This window comes from Aristolochia californica, unplaced genomic scaffold (assembly GCF_029961685.1).
Source record: "Aristolochia californica isolate CCGP_79_NKW_82.1479 unplaced genomic scaffold, dmAriCali1.0.hap1 SCAF_3, whole genome shotgun sequence".
Classification (NCBI taxonomy): domain Eukaryota; kingdom Viridiplantae; phylum Streptophyta; class Magnoliopsida; order Piperales; family Aristolochiaceae; genus Aristolochia; species Aristolochia californica.
The window spans coordinates 46,963,934-46,983,506 of NW_027181992.1; the positions used below are offsets into that span (position 1 = coordinate 46,963,934).

At 39.2% G+C, this 19,573-nt stretch overlaps 5 protein-coding genes across 5 annotated transcripts; 1 reads left to right on the forward strand and 4 right to left on the reverse strand.

The window, feature by feature from the left end:
* Window positions 1–803: 803 nt before the first annotated feature.
* Window positions 804–5,175, reverse strand: LOC137959094 (formate--tetrahydrofolate ligase-like). The gene is made up of 5 exons (XM_068806394.1): window positions 4,964–5,175; window positions 4,402–4,551; window positions 2,217–3,392; window positions 1,971–2,117; window positions 804–1,234 (listed from the first exon to the last, which is right to left on the reverse strand). The coding sequence occupies exons 1-5, from the start codon at window positions 5,123–5,125 to the stop codon at window positions 959–961; spliced, it is 1,911 nt and encodes a 636-aa protein (XP_068662495.1). The 5' UTR covers window positions 5,126–5,175; the 3' UTR covers window positions 804–958.
* A 1,414-nt stretch (window positions 5,176–6,589) lies between these two features.
* On the forward strand, window positions 6,590–8,669 carry LOC137960110 (thioredoxin-like 3-1, chloroplastic). Its single transcript, XM_068807598.1, has 5 exons — window positions 6,590–7,002; window positions 7,336–7,410; window positions 7,650–7,716; window positions 7,836–7,853; window positions 7,965–8,669. Exons 1-5 carry the CDS (start codon window positions 6,704–6,706, stop codon window positions 8,061–8,063), a joined length of 558 nt encoding a protein of 185 aa, XP_068663699.1. The 5' UTR covers window positions 6,590–6,703; the 3' UTR covers window positions 8,064–8,669.
* A 395-nt stretch (window positions 8,670–9,064) lies between these two features.
* LOC137959646 (uncharacterized) lies at window positions 9,065–9,331 on the reverse strand. The gene has a single exon (XM_068807001.1). It carries the CDS (start codon window positions 9,329–9,331, stop codon window positions 9,065–9,067), a length of 267 nt encoding a protein of 88 aa, XP_068663102.1.
* Window positions 9,332–10,744: 1,413 nt separating this feature from the next.
* Window positions 10,745–15,764, reverse strand: LOC137960202 (E3 ubiquitin-protein ligase RING1-like). Its single transcript, XM_068807744.1, has 2 exons — window positions 14,581–15,764; window positions 10,745–10,962 (listed from the first exon to the last, which is right to left on the reverse strand). Exon 1 carries the CDS (start codon window positions 15,622–15,624, stop codon window positions 14,635–14,637), a length of 990 nt encoding a protein of 329 aa, XP_068663845.1. The 5' UTR covers window positions 15,625–15,764; the 3' UTR covers window positions 10,745–10,962; window positions 14,581–14,634.
* Window positions 15,765–16,204: 440 nt separating this feature from the next.
* LOC137958752 (uncharacterized) lies at window positions 16,205–19,412 on the reverse strand. Its single transcript, XM_068805867.1, has 3 exons — window positions 18,229–19,412; window positions 17,230–17,309; window positions 16,205–16,581 (listed from the first exon to the last, which is right to left on the reverse strand). The coding sequence occupies exons 1-3, from the start codon at window positions 19,090–19,092 to the stop codon at window positions 16,488–16,490; spliced, it is 1,038 nt and encodes a 345-aa protein (XP_068661968.1). The 5' UTR covers window positions 19,093–19,412; the 3' UTR covers window positions 16,205–16,487.
* Window positions 19,413–19,573: the final 161 nt, after the last annotated feature.

Sequence of the window (19,573 nt, forward strand, 5' to 3'; positions counted from 1 at the left end):
ATTACTGGAAGACACGCTTTTCTGTTTTTCCTATAACATGTTCGAGTTATACGCAACACGAAGCGCCGCCACCATGGGACCAGCCGGTCAGGGTCGTGAACCGTGGTTCACAATTCATACCGGTTTGGTTTCGCGTGAAATGTCACGAGCGAGCAGATACATCATGAAGGTGGAACGTGGGCAGCGTGACTTGAGCTGCTGAAGGCATCGGACCCAAAACCCATTTCTATCCATATAAATCAAACCGGAACCCAAATGGGGTTTTGTCATAGTTTTTTACTCGGCAAGTCTGAGTCGAACGACTTTGAGTTGCTGATGGTCATCTAACCCGAACCTGAATGGGGTTTTTATTAGGTGTGTCAACTTGTAACTGGTGAGTTAACTCGCCTTAGGAGATTACCAAGTCAGATCAAGGGGTAGAATCGCTCCAAATCCTACCTTTAGCTCCCACAACCCAACCTAGCTCAAACCGGTCCAACTTTGATTTTTGGGTCACCAAGCCGATTCTCAATAGAAAAACTGATTTTTATCATACATGAGGCATTGATCGGGTTATCATTTGCATAGGCTATAAGATGCCCTAATTTGAATGGATGCCCAGATATGAATACCTACTTTGATACCATGTGAAATTGGGTCTAAGGGTTATCCCAATATGATTAACCAACTTAAAAAAAAAAATTTTAACTAATAAACTCAAGATCTTTGTACTCACTAATTCATGTAGGACTATTTCTTAACAATTAGTTTTATATCTTTTATTTGGCACATATACATCCGCTACACATTCTTGAATAGAACTATAAGAACTAGAAGCAACCAAGCTAATTTATCCTTCTTTGTGCTTTTAGTCCATGAAAGATACAACAACGGATGCTGCAATTGTTGAGCCTCGAAGGGGCATAAAACAATTAAAAGGCTCATTATCATCAGTCTAAAATTATAAACACATGAAAATTCAAGAAAGACCAAGAACTTTTCCGGTGGCAAGGTCGACATCAATGTCGAAGTAACAAGGTCTAGTGGGAAGGCCGGGCATTGTACTCATGGTACCAACTAGTGGGTATATGAACCCAGCTCCAATACTGGCCCTGACATCCCTGATGGGCAAGATGAAACCACTTGGTGCACCCTTTTGTGAAGGAACATGTGAAAATGAATACTGGGTCTTAGCCATACAGATGGGTAGGTTACCAAAGCCTTGCCTGCTGTACATCTCAATCTGTTTCTCAGCCTACATGAAAGTAAAGATTTGTGTCAGGATCTAACATTGTGGTTGAAATGTGACACAGCAATGCAGAAAGCAAATAAGAAAGAATTCCCAACATCTGTTTAAGGAAAGAGCATTCGCAGCTGTTTTCTAACTCACCAAGGCAGTAGAATAATGCAACTAAAAATATAGGTACACAACATAACTTGAGACGGACTTATTGGCACTAAATTAAGTCTGCTTAAAAATTTCAGTTAAGCACTCATACTTGTCAAGCTGAAAAGCTTCTCTTGGTCCAAATTTCTGATTTACTCTGAGTAAACATCTCTTAAAGTTTAATCCCATGCTTTCACCTCCATTCCACCAATTGAGAAAACAAGAAGATACAGAGATACAATTTCAAACCCATTTATCGGTGTTGCATAATAAGCTTGAAAGAATAATGCAAAAGTAATACAAACCATTTACAACATTTATTTGTATTTGTAGACACTTAAATATAGAGTGTTCTTTGTTTAAAATATCTTCTGGTCAGAAAAAGTTGAACCAAACTGTGCTCTGGGATCAACTGTCTGATTGACAATGGAAAAAACTGGGTTCAAAGAAAAGCTGCATTGTCTTTGCATTATCAACTTATCAAGTGGATTGAGCAGACCCGATTTGGTCGTCTTATGATTTAGCTCTTAAGTTTCTTCAACACTTGTATAAGAACAGTTAGGTAGGACAAAAAAACAAAAATATAAGAGAAGGTGTCTTTCACCTGTTCCGAATACTCCACACCACTGGCACCATAGGACTTTGCTATTGCCTCAATCTTATCCTTGATACCAATGTCTAAAGGATACAAAAATTTCAGTGACTCTTTCTGACTCTCACATGCTTTCTGGACTGCAATCCCAAGATCAACCTGGAAAATGGTGAAAGAATGTCTCAATCTCAGTGCCTCCGACTACCAACATACAGAGAAAGAGAGAGAAAGAGAGTAAATAAGGCAAACTTTACTGACCGCTCCCTTTCCGCCATGAGCATGATGAGTGCATACAACGGCATCAAAAGCCCCTGCTGCTAATGCTGCATTTCTAACTGCATTAAGTTCAGCATCAGAATCTGTTGCAAACTTATTCACTGCCACCACCACGTTAACTCCATACTGCTTAGTATTAGCAATATGTCGAGCAAGGTTCACACAACCAGCCTCCACAAGTGCCACGTTTTCTGTTAAATAGGCATGGTCAAGAGGCCTCCCAGCAACTACATCAGGTCCACCCCCATGCATCTTCAAAGCTCTTATTGTTGCTACAATAATTGCACATTGAGGCATTAACCGGCTATACCTGCATTTTATATTCATAAACTTCTCCGTGCCAATATCTGCACCAAATCCAGCCTCAGTAACCACAAACCCTCCCGATCCTACAAGCTTCAAGGCAATTTTATCAGCCACAACTGAAGAATTTCCATGGGCAATGTTTGCAAATGGACCCGCGTGAACAAGTACTGGGGTTCCCTCCAGAGTTTGCATTAAGGTTGGATTAATGGCATCTTTCATCAAAACAGTTAATGCACCTCCAATACCAAGATCATCGGCTGTAATTGGCTCACCCGACTTGCTATTTCCTATCACCATTCTTCCAAGTCTCTCCCTCATGTCAGCAAGAGAAGTTGTTAGCGCCAAGACAGCCATAATCTCACTTGCAACTGATATGTCAAAGCCAGTTTCTCTTACCATGCCCTTTTCTTCAGGGCCCTGCCCAACTGTGATCTTTCGTAGAAACCGGTCATTAACATCCATAACTCTTCTCCAAGTGATAGAATCCGGATCTATATCAAGCCTAGCAAACTTCTTAACCTCCTCAGGGGTTAGATCACCAGGGTTTGTTTTTTCAATGCCAAGCTTTTTGAGGCGCCTGAGCATAACATCAGCAAAAGTTCTCTTGCCCTCCTTGTTAGGAGGGCACAAACGGTTAAATAGGGCTTTGTCAGATTGCGAGGCTTCGTGGAAGACACGAGTATCTATTGCAGCAGCAAGAAGATTATTAGCAGCAGTTATGGCATGGATGTCACCAGTAAGATGAAGATTAAATTCATCCATTGGAATCACTTGGCTGTAGCCTCCACCCGCAGCACCTCCTTTAATCCCGAAAGTGGGGCCTTGAGATGGTTGACGGAGGCAGGTCACAACCTAATCATGTAAACCAAAAGCAATTATCAATTGATCATGAATATCTTTTCCAAGGAAAACCAGGAGGTTGTTTACATGATATCATTCATGTCAGAAAGGACAATCTGATATAGCATAGTAGAATTTCTATATCTAACAAAAGATGTTTCATCATTTTTACTCTTCAAGACTAAAGCTAGTGAGTGAAAAAGTAATATTTTAATCATACGAATCCCATGATGACAACATATTTCTTTTTCTAAAGGTGCAAACCCCATGGAATGAAAAGTTTCCAGTATTATCCCTTTGCATCGTAGCTCTAGTCAAAATAAACTCAACCTTCCAATTGAAAAAACTGGGAAGGAACAGCAAATTACAAGTTTTCAATGATTTTATTGTGTAAATAAACTTAACTATATAATTGACAAGAGGCTGATTATATCTCTGCTCGTGCAGTCAGGGTTCCAAGTTAAAATCATTAATCTTGAAAGACTTTCATGTTGAACCAGGACTTGCCGATGAATTAGTGTTAACAATCTTCTCTACTCACTATAGCATTTTTCCAAAAGGAAAGGTGCCAAGTAACATCACCATATTATCTGCCATTTGAAGCAAATTTCTTTTGATTAGATAAAAAACAGTTACCAAAGCTTATTATGGTTATAGGCATTTGATAATAAGCTCCTTTTTTTCTCAGAAAAAAAAAAAAAGAAGCTTATTATCAAATGCCTAGAACCATATTTGCAAACTTACCTGGATGAATGATGAAAGAATTTTCACAACTAAACCAGGATCTAAAAAAAAATGAACTTCGCCGTATGCTCTACAGTACATAAATAACAACTACGAAAATAAGAAAGGAACTTATGTACTACTTGCTTTGGAACCTTCAAAAACAAATAAGATCAGCAGATCAAATAGACAGTAGGTCTTTCAGTGGTCATCCAACAAAGAGGAAACCATCATAATGTCATTAAAGAAAAACTAGGCCAGCTTAATAAGAACCCAGAAACAAGCCAGAGAAAATCACCTTTTTTTCAAGAAAAGCTCCGAGTGCCTGACAAAGCCCAACGGTGGTAGTAGACTTCCCTTCTCCAAGAGGCGTTGGAGTGATGCCTCCAACGACCACGTAGTATCCATCTGCAGAACCTTCGAGTTCATCCAGCACTGACAACAAAACCTACAACCACAAAATCCAAATCAGCAAGCCTGCATATCCAAGTGGGTAGAAATAAAAGATCCACACTTTCCACCATCGAATCGCCTGGTATACCAGAAACAGAATCTTAAGTCAATAAGCAAACCGCTAAAGATAGAAAGAACCGCATCATCAGCCTATCCAGAACCTCAGTTCACAGAAAGGGAAAAATAACCAAATCCCACAACATCATACAACCAGAATATTCATCATCTAGAACCATTTTTTGGGGGGAAGGGTGGATGGAAAGAACCAACTCGTACAACACCAAACGATCGTAATATTCAACCAATAACCGAAAATAAAGTAATAGAACAATAAAACACAGCCAAAAATAAATAAAAATACACCACACACACATAAGTAAGACTATAGACTCCCGTAGTCCGATTACCTTGGCCTTGTACTTTCCATACAGGTCATAAAGTTCTGGCTTGAGGTTGAGCTCATTCGCGATCTCAGAGATGTGGAAAGGCTGAACTGAATTGGCAATATCAATATCAGCAGGCACGGGCGAGACAACCTCAAGCTTCCTCAGTGTCTTCGACGAAGCCATTTCCGATTAACAGGTCTCAACTCCCACTGGGCTGTACTTCAATTCCCAAAAACAGAATTATTGATCGCTGCTTTCCTAGGTGCGTTTTTCCTCGCCTCGTGGCTTTTTTAACTAAAATGACGAGGACCACCAAGTGTACGGTCAATCTGCTCTGTCGATCGTCTCGGAATACAAATTCCGAATTCAGGATAATGGGAAATTTCAGACATTATTATTCTGAATATTCCTGATAGTAGTTTGCCTGTTTTTATTATTTTGAAATATAAACAGAATATAGAAAAAAAATTATTTTTTTAAGATAAAAATATGATTAATAATGCTTAATTATATAATATAACCTAAGTTCATTCTCAGCTTAGCATTTTTTTATTTCTATTGAATTCAATTAAATAACGTCAATTTTATTTTCTCTTACGGATATTCATTTGATATTTTTCTTATCTTAATGATTTTTTTATTATGAAATTCAGATAATTATATTTTTATTAATAGAATAAAGTTAAAAAAACTCTTATAAATAGTACACTTTTTAAAATAATAACTAAATTCTCACTATCAAAAAAATTTATATAAATAAAAAACAATTATATATTTTTAGTTACTTTGAATTTACATTTTATTCCAATGACGTATCTTCGTCTCTCCTGTCGTAAGTAACACTTTATCGTCTGAGCTTTGTCGACTTATTTGTAGAACCATATCGAGAAAAGGCTTGCCAATACAACCTAAAAGACTAGTCATTTAAGTGCAAAAAACCAACCTAATTAAGAGAGGTGGACCGGAACTGCCTCTGACAATAAATTACATTCAACTATATATAATTTTAAATAGTGTGATGCTAAATTATCACAATCAATACATCTTGGATTTTTAGTTGGTTAATTGAAGTTTGATAGCTTGTAATTATTTTTTAAAGCTATATTGGATTATTAAAATTAATAATAATTAATATTACTCTTTTAATGACCTTATATTTGTTTTTTACTCATATGCTATTTCTAAATAAAGGGTATTTTATATTCTATCTTTTTTTATCACATAAAAAATAAATAATTAAAATATATAATTTTGATTTAATTTAACCATATTATGAACTTAATATATAACTTTGATTATGATCTAAGATTAGGTATTCAGCTATAAAAAATTGGATTAAATAATTTTAATTTGATTATTTCATATTCATCAAAATTAATGGTAAAATGAAGATAATAGTATTATTGTAAATATATAAAAGAATGATATTATTATAAATAAAATATATTCGAGAAGAGGATAAAGTTAGATGATGGCAATTCCCTCATTTTTAAAATGGAAGTATAAATTTAATAAATTAATATATATTAAAAAGAATAATAGAAGATATTTGTATTCAGAGGGGGCCACCACCAGCCCTTCTCGTGCCCTAGTGGATAAGCTAAGCTTTTGTTGCTTTTTCTCTCCGATCTTCCGAACTCGCTCGTCGTCACTGTAAATTCTACCAAATATCTCAGAAAAATGCTTATCTCCCAATTTCCTTGCAGCTCGTCGTTATAATCTCCGTTCATACGCCCTCCTCTGCTCCTTCGAGACGCAATTATGTCAGTTTTAGCTACAAATTCTCGTATTCTCTACAGAGAATTCCAGCGCAGGGACCAAAGTTCGGCCAACGTTTGCTGTTCCGTTTCGGTTTTCAGCTCTGGATTTTCTAATAATCTGGAAAGAGATCGGAGAAAGAGTGAGGCAAATGTATCGAGGAGGTCGGTGAAAGCAGAGGCGTTTTGGCAAGAGATTTCGAGACCGGCATCTGTAGAATTGGAGCCGATAACAGGGGACGATCACTTGGATGAGGTTCTTCAGCAAGCTCAAGAGCTCTCGCAGCCGATTCTCATCGACTGGTCTGTCGATCTCCTTTTCATTTTTCACTGCTCATTCCTCTTTTAATCTTCGTCTTCGATATTTTCAATTTTCTCCCGGAGCTCGAGGATTGATAACTGAAACACCTTCTCGCTTCTCGCTTCTCGGAAGAATTTCAACATTTGTACCAGAACAAAGCCAGATATAAAGCGATTTTCTTCCCATATTGAAGTAAAACGGCATTCTTACAATGGAGTATGGACAAGATGGAAAAGCTTTATTGTCATTGTTCGTAAAAAAATATTGAATAGATTTGTTCTTCGGAGGCTCTTTAATCCCTGCAAATTTAATTCTTGTTGGATTTGAATTTTCAGGATCGCTTCTTGGTGCAGAAAATGCATTTACTTGAAGCCTAAATTGGAGAAACTGGCAGCGGAGTACTCTGGCAAGTAAGAAAAATTTCTATCAGTAAATTAAGTATTAGATCTGCTAATCTCCCAAAAAAGAGCAAGGAGGATTAGATTTTACCATTTTTTTTTTATTTTCCTGAAATCTGAGTCGAATCAGGCAGATAGAGTTGTAGCCTTGCCAGAAGCCCAAAGGCTGGACTCACCGGATCGCGAATCCATGCTTCCGATCGACCAAGATACAGTGGAATTACGATTTCTAACTTTTATTTGTTTTACAGAGTGAGATTCTATTCCGTGGATGTGAACAGCGTTCCTCAATCTCTGGTGAAGAGAGGAAACATCTCCGTATGTCGAATTGCATTGCAGTTTTTATAATTAGTTTCGATTTCAATCTCTTCCATCTATTATTATAATGATTTTTACCTATTTCTGTTGACAATTGGGTTTACCAATGACACGTTCAGAAAATGCCGACTATCCAGGTAAGTAAAATTTGAAGTTTTAATCTTCTGAAAGTCGTCTCTGTTTCTTGTTTGTTGGCAATGGTTACTGATGAGATATCGGTTCCAAATAAAAATACTGGATGCTTACAGATCTGGAAAGACGGAGAAATGAAAGAAGATGTGATCGGGGGTCACAAAGCGTGGCTTGTGATCGAAGATGTTAAGCAGATGATTCAAAAATATGTTTAATGTCAGAGCAGAAAATAATGTCAGAGAAGAAGTTAAGCAGATATTCTGGAACAAGTTTGAAGGGAGAAGGAGGCGGTAGCTGTCCTTGACGGTAAAACCCAAGAGCCTTTGGCCGCCGCCTCCTTGACTGCGACAAGTTGTATACAGTGCTGGCATTCATGGCGGGAGGGACGCCGAGAAGATTTGGACTTTCTTCAGTGCCGATAACCCTTCATAATTTGGATTTGTTGTTACAGCCGCCTTTGATTCATCTCTTCTGCTTCGTCTAGCGCACGAAAATTCGAGATTCGGGGAAAGACTCGATTAAAATAAAAAAGGTTGAATTTCTCCCTTTGACTCGGCTTGCCTAGTTCCAAATTTAATCAGATTCATCTGAAACAAATCTGCAAGTTAGAGGTGACGGATTTGACGAGGGAGAGATCGTTCATGGGTGAATCTTAGAGTCACAGATCAATGGATATAGTTTTGCCATGTTTTCGTGATGTCTATGATCCTCATTTACGCACTCGAAATGTCTCTGAGAGAATAAAAAATGCTGCTCAGTGCTCTGGGCCTCTGCTCCAGAACTGCGATTTCCTACCCAAGGAAAACTTTGCTAGATCTAGTTGTAAATATCCGTATAATGGTTGAAGAATTGTTAAGAGAAAAGTAATGGTTGAAGGCAAAATGATCCAGGAGCTTAACCCAGTTTTGCACTCTTTGATTCTTCATGTTTCTATGTATTTGGGGATCAATTATGACCCATAAGTGGCAGCCATAATATTTCCAGAACAAACGGAAGCAAGCAGATAAAATATTAACCAGAACTACATAAATTTTCTTTAAAAAAAATTGCATACAAGTCCATCTTGCTCCTGCTGAAAACTAGGAGAGAGATTGAACAGAGAAAGACAATAAAAGCAGACATTGAATGTAACAGACGACATTCACCAAATCAACGAAAGAATCAATAAGAGAAAGAATGAAGAAAGAATCTGTCTAACAACTCTACAGTCCAGAAACTAGTTTTTGAGATTCGTTTCAGCCGTGAGATCTCTGCTTGTCCGCCGTGAAAGTGAATTGGCTGAGGAAGGGGAGACCTCTCCGCCAGCCGGCACATCGGAAAGGGCCGCCAGAAGCCGGCGCATGCTGACAGACCGGACGGTTCTGAAGCTAACGGACCTCATCTTTTTGGAGAAGACGTTGGAGGAGTTGGTGAGGATGGCGTAAACGAGGGCTTGAACGAGCAAGAACAAAGCCACCTTCATCAAGGCTTCGTTCAACTCCATGATTGAGGAAGAAACAATGGGTGATCTCGACGGAAGCAGGGTTGCCAGTGGAGTTGAGAAGAGTAGAATCCAGAACGCAGAGGAGGGATTTTAATGCGGAGATCTTCGTTATGTCTGAGTAGACCTTCATGGCTTCGTCTTCTATATATAGAGAGAGAGAGAGGAAGAGCAAACAATTAAAAATAGCAGAAAACCGGATTTATTGACTTTACAGAAGTCCGAACCCGGGGAAGTTTCCAAGCATTTGGATCTTGGAGACTCGGTCATCCATGGTGCCTACTGTTTGTAACATTTAATTCCCAAAATACCCTCACCCGTAGCCTCACTCATTGTTTGTCATATTACTTTTATATAGATGTAATATTTAGGAAAGAAAAGGTTATTGTGGGCAATGAATAATTTTGTGAAGGTGGACTTGGCGAGCACGTTTCTGGAAGAGTATAAAACTCAAATAAGGATGACGTGGACGATAGGGATGATTAGGCGGAGGATTACCATCTCATTGGCGGCGGCGTAATGATAATTAGTCAAAATGATTAAATGGATAGAAGCTTCCGAGTCCAAGCGTTTCTTCCGTGGCGCTTCCATTTTTATAACGAAAACGTGCACGCAATAAACAGCGATAATGAACGACCGAGTCCCGACTCACTCCACGCACGCAAAAGCCGTCAAATGGCCATTTAGCCACGTGTTTTGTATGGTAAGACACTTGTTAATAGTTAACCGGCTGGCTCAATCGTACTCGCTGATCCGGTGACCAAACTGGGAGAATCGAAAAAAATTTGAAGGGTATGTTTGGAACGTTAGATAAAAAAATAATATAAGTATTTGATAATTATTAATTTTAAAAATAGTTAATAAAAATAAAATAATAATTAATTTTTTTACTAACTTTTTTTAAAATAATAATAATCAAATTCTCATATAGGTTCTAAATACACCCTAAAAATAAAAAATAAAAATTTTGATAATTATTATTTCAAATATAATTAATATAAATAAAATAATAATAAAAATATCTTTTACACTAACTATTTTTAAAAATAATAATCACCAAATTCTTTTCTTTTTCCGTAGGTTCAAAACAGACTCAATAGGCCGCCTACTAAATCTCAACGGGGAACCAAATCCTCGAATCCAACAAATTGGCCGGAGATTTTGCACTGGGAGAGGTTTACGGCCTAATTTCCGGTCAAATGATTGACGGAAACGTCAACGTGTTAGATTTCCTGTGAAGTATCACAGGATAAGGCGTCATCAATCACAAAAAGAACCCAGGAAACCACTTGAGTAGCAGCTTCAGATATCTGCAACAGCAGTATCAGTACCAGCATTTCTGTTCTCCGGACTGCACTTCAAAGCAAAAACCCTACTACTGATACAGATTTTGCTCAAAAATGGCAGACAGGAGATTTGGAACGGCTCCAATTTATTGCTTTACCCAAAAAATTCTACTGTTGTTATTCAGAGAGAAAAAGCAGAGGAGAGTTAATGTACAGAGAAAGAAAAGTAGTACAGGATGAACAGATACAATTTATAAAGAAGATGGTTTTCCGCTGCATATTTGCACTTAAAAATCGAATTATAGTAGGCAAAGGTGCTTGAAAGTTGCAACAGCTACTATACAAAATCTGAATGGCACAAACAGAAAAGAAAAAGAAACTATTGTCAGATAAGACACAAAATAAACAACTTTAAACCAAAAGAATAACAATCACGAGTCAGAACATGGGCAAAAAGGAAAAAAACAGCTTGACAAAAGGATTCTAATATCATGTCCTGATGCATAAAAATATTTTCTTCTCAGTTTTCTCTTTAAAAAAATTAAATAAATCATGTTCTGCTGTGATGTTCTAAATGCATACCAGACAAAGGGAAATTGCATATTTGCAAGCTTCTTATCATAATAAAGGATGTTCACAGACTGATATAAAATTATTGTTCTCAACCGCACTGATCATTCTTTCCTTTTTATGAAAAATAGAGGTGTAATATTGCTAAGAGACCCACGTGTGTAGGGCTGGCAAGGCTAGTAATATAGAGAATTTTCATAGAGATGACATAGAATTGTAATTATGTAAGTTGGTGTATATCCTCTTATGTCCTTTTTCCTTTTGAAGCCTAACGCTATTATAATCATTGTAAACACTTTCACACAGGTAGAGCAGCATTCAAGCTTCTTCCTCTTGGCTCAAATTCGTTCATACACTTCTCTCTCTTTTCCTCTTCCTTCTCTCCTCTCCCAAGAGCTAGAATTCCTCTCTTCTCTCCTTCCCTTGAGATCTCTTGTGTTTATGTGTTTTCCCTAGAGATCAACAAATATTAAAAGCTTGAAAAACAAGTCCCACACTGACACACAACTCTTAGCAGAATAGATTGATACAGTACTTTGAACATGAGGAAAATCAAAGGCATTCGTTTGCGTCCTTAACCCTAGTTCGATTTGCACACACACTAACATGACAAACAATGTCATACAGATGATAAGGCCATTGCCGTCACTGGATAAAGGGAAATAAGGCATTGTTTCATCGTGGGAAGATTTTTCACTGTGCCAAAGTTTCACCTTTCCTTCATCTCCAATGCTTAGTATTAGCAAGTGTGACAACTTCTTCAACAAGTCTTAAACTTCTGAAAGGATTATAACATCTGATAATTGAATTTCAAAACCAACTTGACTCAACTAATTACCAGAGCTGGGTTTGGATCTCACGTCTTGGAATTAAGGGACATATTGAATCCAAAAGACCAGTCTCATCAAACAAACAGAACACCCCATAACCCTGGTGGGACTTGAACCCCAGAAGTCAAACTAGAAAACCCCCTGTGTGACTGTTGAGCAGAATGCTCGATCCACAAGAAAATATAATATTAAAACCTTTCGTAAGTGAAATGGGTGAGAGTCATACTAGCAGGGCAATTTATGGAGTGAAAAAGGACAGAGTAGGATGAAGCAGTGTTCATGTAACAAAACCTAACAACCTCACTGTGAAGACTATTAAGACCATCAACAGGCATAAACATAGTAGCAAATTGCCCAATCCAGCCAATTATAACACAACATATATCTAGAAAGGATAATAAAATCTGTAAATCACAAGAAACACAAATAAATTTGAACTCTAAAAATTCCAAATAGTTGAGAAAATAGATGTGCCTTTGTGTATATCACACTTTGCACCGAGCAAAGATAAGTTCAACACACAGGAATACATGAAAAACAAGTTTTTGGTTCAGTATGCGGCATGTGAAACACTGTCCTTAAAGGATTTCATCTCCAGTGTTTCTGAGAATATTCTCCAACAATAATGGACTTCCTTGCACTTCTAAGCATGAATTGCAATAAGAATATAACCAAACTATGGCAAGATGTTTCCAGTCAAGGATCCACCATCGTCCACGTAATGGGCAAGATATGTCAGATTTCAAGATGTTGACATAATGTAAAGAGTCATTCTCAAAGGACCCTAATAGTTTACAAGTTCACATCTCATTGATACAACCAGCATCTTGGGCATGATCTCTTGGGTCATTTACCAGATTTTATACCACCTGATACAGGATCCAACACCAAGTTGTGGAACCTTAATTTCAATGATTGTTCAATATAGGAGTGAAAGATGCAAACGTAATTCCACAAGCCTCCAGACTTTCTGAGTTGCGCAGCTCAGAAAAAATTCTTTAGTCACAAATGAGATAGTGACACCTAAGTCCTCACATGATTTTGAGTTGTGGTGGAAACCACTTTAAATGGAGCCATAATGGTTTTGTTGGTGGCACATAAAGTGTGGTGACACAAAAACAGACATGATGTTGACAACACAGCACCTGTGTGGCCAACAACAACTTTTGTTCTGTTTTATGCGATTTCATGTGTGGCATGTGCACACATAAAATATTAAGGAATTGTGTGCCATCGTCTCATTTGTGGCTCAGATTTTTTTCTAGACCGTACATCTCAAAAAATTCCAAGTCTTCCAACAAGCATCTTCCATAGGGAAGGCAACTTGAAGAACAAAAGTGGTTCTCCAACAAGAGAGAGAGTTTTCTTCTCCCTTTTCTTGTTCTCATCCTCCCTACCTGGCAGCTAGAAGATTGTGATCCTAGCTTAAAAGCATGGCAGCTGATTTACTTTCTAGATCCATAATTTCTCTCTATCTTCTTTCCAAATGAGACAAGTGTTTTCTTTGTTCTAAGTCTCTAATCTGCTGCCATCCAGTAAGAAAAACTTTCTCCTCTGTTGAGAAATCAATAAACAATCCCATTGAAGTCAATACACATGCTTATTTTTACCTTTGACATGGAAGCTCCTTTAACTGTCCTATCAAAAAAGAAATTTGTTTATTTTGAGGCATATGTTTGCACGCATAGGCAAAGAAGAAAGGATCTCAATAGGGATAGACCTCACTTGCAGCCATCTGACAACTATAGCAAATTCTCCAATTATGATCACGCAATAGAAGTTCAGATTGTACTTTAGTGATCTATTACTATAGAGAGCCCCTTAGGGACTAATAAGTTTGATTTCAAATGAAGAGCAATGAAATATCCACTTCCACTGAAAAGACCTAGGCAAAACACACACACACACACACAGAAGAACAAAAAAAAGAAGTGAAAGTTGATTGTAGTAACAGATGTGAAGAAAATCTGCACATACTATTGAACTCCTTTCACATTTCACTTCATCCAAAAGAATTATACTTATATGGTGCTATCTCCAGATTTGGCGTTTTTCAGTATAAACGCTCGCTGTAATCAAATAACATCAGTCATTTCAAAGAATCTTTCTTATGCAGCAAGCAGGCAACTCGGGGCGAAGAAACTCTTGATGACTACCACTAAATTTTGTGTAAGTATCTTAACAAAAAATTCACATGGTAAAATTGTCCTTCTACAGCAAATGAACACAACTATGAACTGAAGATCCCCAAGGCATAGCATGAGAACATGACCTCCAACTTTCACAGTTCTAGAATATACTGTTTCCACCTCAATAACAAGAAAAAAATAAAGATTTATAAAAATCTCAAAGGCCAAAGAAAGAAGAAAACGTTCACCACTTCTAAACCTGATCACGTAATAAGTTGGAACTACGGACGGAAACCAAAAATACAACTTATTAAGGCGTCAGAGCTGAACTGAAACATCCTAGAGATTCATGCAAAGTAAACAAATTTAAAACAGCTTCGTTGAAAAAACAAAATTCCTGTAAAATATAAAAATCTTTAGAAGGAAATAGAACTAACCTCAATTCTGAAAAAAAAGCGAGCGCTTGGTGCGGAGACCGAGGAACTCTCGTATCAATTCAACAAACCTCTTCTAGCTTCGGACATGACAGCATCCCCTTCATCATCCAAGATCCTGCCTCGGGCGCTCCCGGACCCACCTCCACCCACACTATTCGTCCCTTCCACCGGCCAGCTTGAAACAGTCTCCCCACTGTTGGCAGGTCCCGCAGAACTCGTCTCGGCCTGAGCCATCTGGGAGGAATCCACAGCCGCAGTCGCTCGCACCGGAAAAACTAACTGATGCCTCCTGGCTATGTGCCTTAAGGTATTTCCAACACCAAACAAATCGTCTTCATCCATGAGACTCCCGAATCTAAGTGACACCCTGCTTCCAGAAGCAGCCCGCCTCCCAGATCGACGGTTACTTTCATCAGCCGGGAGGCGGAAACGACACACCGGGCATGAATTATGCTGAGAAAGCCACGGAAGTATACAGTCACAATGATAAATGTGCTTGCAGGGAAGCTCCTTGGCCTCGACGTCGAGGACGAATTCGTCCTTGCAGACAGCGCAAAGCAGTGAATCATGGGAATTGAGGAACTCGGTGGTAATTTTAACAGTGGGGATGTTCTCAATGGAAGCAGGGGAGGTCGGGCAGGGTCCGGAGCGGTGGTATCGGTCTCCATCGCTGTCAGTATCGTCGTCAGGCTCGGCGAGGTGGTGGATGAGGCGGTCGATGAAGAAATCCTCTGGGGCGTCGAAGGTGTGGAATGGGGCATCGGAGTCAGACTCAGAGTCGGTGAGGGTTAGGGTTTGCGGGGAGAGGAAGGGATCGAGGATGGAGGAGAGAGGGGGAGGGAGAGAGGAGAAATTAGGGCTGGAATTGGGGTTGGGGTTAGGGAGGTCCATCTGTTCGAGGAATTCACCGGTGCACTGAGGGCAGAGGAGAGGGGGAGAGGAAGAGAAGAGGGTGACGCTCATGTCGCACTCGTGACACCAGTAAGTCGTTCGGCAGATGCCATTCGGAGATTCATCAGCGACGGCGGCAGGGGACGATGCCATCTTGCTTGTTATCGTTCCTCTTCCTCGATCCTTTAGTCGTCTCCTCCCTCTTCTCTCCGTCTCTTTCTCTCTCTCTCTCTCTCTCTCTCTCTCTCTGTTCGGCCTTGGGGAGAGACGAAGCTGGCTTGCTTCGAACTGGTGTTTGCGAGAAAATGACGTAAATAACCTCGTCCAAACGAGGCTGGCAAGATAAGCATTTAGAGAATCAGATCAGAGAACGACGATGACGGAAGCAATCCACGAGAGCAAATAGAGTGAAAATGACATAAAAAGGTCTGATTAATACTAAATTTGTTTTTTGGCCTAGTGGTTAAGACGTAGTTGCATCCAAGTTCATGGCATCTCCCCACGCGAGTTCGAATTTCTCAGGCCACCTTCGTAATCTTATATTAAATAATAATAAAATATTTTTAAAATCTATTACCTAAAATTTTATAAATTGATATAATAAAATATACATATATTTAAGTCGACCAAACCCTTATAATAAATAAAATTAATTAGGATTATGCTAACGCCCTTGGACCACATCTGTGGGCCACCTTAATTTCTGTGCTAACGCCCAAACATAAAACATAAATGAACAATAATTGGCCGTCCAGTTTGATATAGAAAGCCTTCGTCACACGAGACGGGAAAGCGCCATTAAAGCAGTCAAGAGGAGCTTCCCTACCTTCTTTTCTCTTTTCTGGAAATAATTAAGATATAAAGATTGCAATGGAATTCTAGAACCCGTTTGTGATCACAGACTCCTCTCTCAAATTCTTTTGTTTCTGCTTTTGCAAAAAGAGTAGTGGGAAGAGAGACTCATCCTAGTTTCAAAAATGTCGTAGACGAGTTTTCACTGGTAACAGCATCTCCTCCTACATGCCGAAGCCAAAAATAGCTCGTATTTTGTGAAATATCAGATCCCTCCATCCCCTCTCAGTATTCTCCACCACCGTCGAATTCCCATATCTGAAACAAGAAGAACAGACACTTTACTTTCTTTTTGGGGATGAAATAACAAGAAGTGATCATATACCAGCTCAAAATCAGCACTACTCGACACACTTCCCATGACAATCACAGAGATATTTGGGGAGAAGATTTAGATAAACACTATACAAATCCAGTTGTTTTTGTATAACAAATCTTCACAAGAATCTATCTGAGCACATGAATAATAGCTTTGATAATGTTATTGGAATTTTATCAACCTGTAAACTGCTAATTCCATTTCCAAGTTTTCTTTTCACACTAGGCTCCTTTCACTTGGCTTTCGCGCTTGCTCAAAGCGAAGCTGAAAAACAACTGCATGTGCTAACGCACAGAAGTAGTTCAAAACTGTTGTTCATTGTTATTATAGTTTGATGATTCAGAGGATCATTTCCTATTTGATCCCTTTGAATTCCATATTCCTAATATAACTTTACATAACAACGACAAACATAAATAGGTAATCTCTGGTTTATCTCATATGAAACAAATTTCCTTTGACAAATAGCTCTGTATGAACTAACCTTTCTAGTTACAACCTTTTTAGGTTTTAATGAAAGCACTGTTGAGTTGCCATTGCACACCATAGAAATGAAAGAATCGAACCAAAAACATTCTAAAACTAACCTGTCCTCTTCCGGAACATCTGTCTGAGTAAATTTAACAACAGTCAGACCTGGTTCGGGCTCATCAAATGTCAGGTGTACCTGCACAGTAATCAACAAGAACCCATTAGCCCAAATTTAATCAAGTAAATTAACCAAAGAACAAGATGTCTATCTACATGTAAACAGGAAGCTACCAACTATAACCCATCCAAACCAACTGTAGAATTTTCTCATTAAATTGTAAGTGTTTTCTCGACAAACATTTTCACCACCTCTATTCATCAAAAGAGAAGCTCAACCACCATAGCCATGGATCCTGAGAGAGTAGACAGAAAGTTCAAAAGTCTTGCCTCTAAGCTAAGGATTACAATGTCGAGAGACACAGACTTCATAGAAGAACCGAAACTGCTTATAGGTTGGTCGGAGTAAATGTCTTACTGTAGAACCAGCATCTAGTAGTATAATGAGAGTTGTTGCAATTCAGTGACTTGTTCTACTCAGATTAGTCATGAAAGAAAACACTTTTACAGAACAACTTACTTTTTCACATTGTATTTTACAACGAATGATCTTCCCACTGTCTTATACCTACAACCCACTCAAGTTTTTCTCTTTTAACTTGAAGAAGCACCTCATCTAATCAAATGTGCCTAGATCTTTGGTAAATTATTTTGAAAGACTAGTCCAAACCAGCATCTCATGAAAGAAAAAAGCCAACAGCACATCCCATCAAAAGCAATATCTCATCTATGACGTTAAACAGACTTTCCCACCACGATCTAACTGAACATAAACCAAGCTAAACCTTTCCCACTAAACAAAAGAATACAGAAGGTCAGAACCAGAGAAACAGATGAGTTAAACTATAAAAGAATGAGATCGAGTAAAATGAATAAAAAAGCCAAAACTAATAGCTCAATGAATCGACCACAAGAGTTAAGTTAATCAATAACAGCAGCTTATCAGAACTGGCAAGTGAACCATAAAAGCAGATCCTCTTACTGAAGAAACTCATTACCGTTGAGTGGATACCATCAGCCCAGCTGCCGAACCGCCACTTCTGCACGATCAGCTTTGAATCCTGTAGTTCCATATTGACACCGGTAACGGAACCATCAAAAAGAGTGAATTGCCCACCAACATCCCTACTTATCTTCGCATTGCTCTGCGTAAAACCCTTCCACCTATTCTCATCCATCAAAATCTCGTATAAATCTTTGGGTCGACAGTGAAACTTTTCTGTCAAAGATATCGTCTTGAAACCTTCCTTAGTCTTGCGTTCCTTCTTCTGAACCTCCTTCTTGGGAGGGGCGGCCACGGTGGGCTGCGCGGCGGGGGCACCATCCTTTTTAGGTTTCTTGACCTCCAGGTCGTCCTTGGCGGGTCCTCCCTTAGCCATACTCTCAACATACTGCCTAATCTTCTCAAAGATAATCGGCTTTCCTTTAGCAAAAAATCCATCTTTCAAACGCTTCCCAAGAGGACCTTCATCCTTAACGGTGATTCTAACTTCGGGGTCTTCGTCGGCGTTCTCGTCAGCAATGTAAGGAACTTCGACAGTGCCGTCAACCTTCAGAAGAGACTTGCCATCCACGGCCTTGACCTCGCCCTGCCAAGCCAGCGAAAGGCTGATCTCGTAGCCGGGAATGATCTTCCCCTTGCGGATATTAACATAAGCCTCACCATCGACTTTCAGGACTTTGGTGGTCTTGATGTAGAGGTCACCCTCGCCGTCCAAGATGGTGAGATCCTGAAGGTTGGAGAGGAAATTTCGGGACCAGTCGAGACAGTTGGTCTCGGACCAGTGCCAGTTGTGGACATTGGTGCCGTCGGGGCGCTCCTCCACGATCCAGCGTTTGTCGCCTTCACCGTATTTTGCCATGAACGAGAGACGGCGAGAGGTTGAGGAAACGAACGAAGAGTTGGCGACGACGACGGGCAACTTTAAGAATTCAAGGACGAAGGGAAAAGAAGCGAAAAAGCAGAGAAATAAGGTGGGGGGAGCAAGAGGGAGACGGACTAAGTTCTGGATGTTTCTCCTCCAATCTTGGCTGTGGGTGGATTCGAAGGGTCTAGAAGTTTGGAACTTCAATTTTCCCGTCCGTGGTGACTCACTGGCAGAAAGAATCGATCTATTCACCTGTAAAAGGGTCAGCGATAGTGCTCAACCTGCCATTAATGTTAAGGTCTGGTTTAGGTTGCCCCAGCTGGGGTGGAAATTTATATCAGTTAATCCAGAAGGAAGGAAGAGAGACTCGTTCTCCCCCACCCTTAGGGTGTTAATTTTTATCAGTTTATCCAGCTTCTAATTTTTTATTGTGTTTACTATGGAAAATGAAAGGATATAAGTAATCAAATTCTAG

Bases quoted from the DNA above. Each gene is read 5' to 3' on its own strand.
- LOC137959094 (XM_068806394.1), bottom strand. From the start codon at position 5,125: ATGGCTTCGTCGAAGACACTGAGGAAGCTTGAGGTTGTCTCGCCCGTG. The intron at 4,552-4,963 runs GTAATCGGACTA...TTGTGGTTGTAG, and splicing joins ATGGAAAGTACAAGGCCAAG to GTTTTGTTGTCAGTGCTGGA. The intron at 1,235-1,970 runs GTGAAAGACACC...ACTTTCATGTAG, and splicing joins GTGTGGAGTATTCGGAACAG to GCTGAGAAACAGATTGAGAT.
- LOC137960110 (XM_068807598.1), top strand. From the start codon at position 6,704: ATGTCAGTTTTAGCTACAAATTCTCGTATTCTCTACAGAGAATTCCAG. The intron at 7,003-7,335 runs GTCTGTCGATCT...TTGAATTTTCAG, and splicing joins CAGCCGATTCTCATCGACTG to GATCGCTTCTTGGTGCAGAA. The intron at 7,411-7,649 runs GTAAGAAAAATT...TTTGTTTTACAG, and splicing joins GCAGCGGAGTACTCTGGCAA to AGTGAGATTCTATTCCGTGG.
- LOC137959646 (XM_068807001.1), bottom strand. From the start codon at position 9,331: ATGGAGTTGAACGAAGCCTTGATGAAGGTGGCTTTGTTCTTGCTCGTT.
- LOC137960202 (XM_068807744.1), bottom strand. From the start codon at position 15,624: ATGGCATCGTCCCCTGCCGCCGTCGCTGATGAATCTCCGAATGGCATC.
- LOC137958752 (XM_068805867.1), bottom strand. From the start codon at position 19,092: ATGGCAAAATACGGTGAAGGCGACAAACGCTGGATCGTGGAGGAGCGC. The intron at 17,310-18,228 runs GTAATGAGTTTC...ATTACTGTGCAG, and splicing joins CTGATGGTATCCACTCAACG to GTACACCTGACATTTGATGA. The intron at 16,582-17,229 runs GTTAGTTTTAGA...TTCTTGTTTCAG, and splicing joins GATGTTCCGGAAGAGGACAG to ATATGGGAATTCGACGGTGG.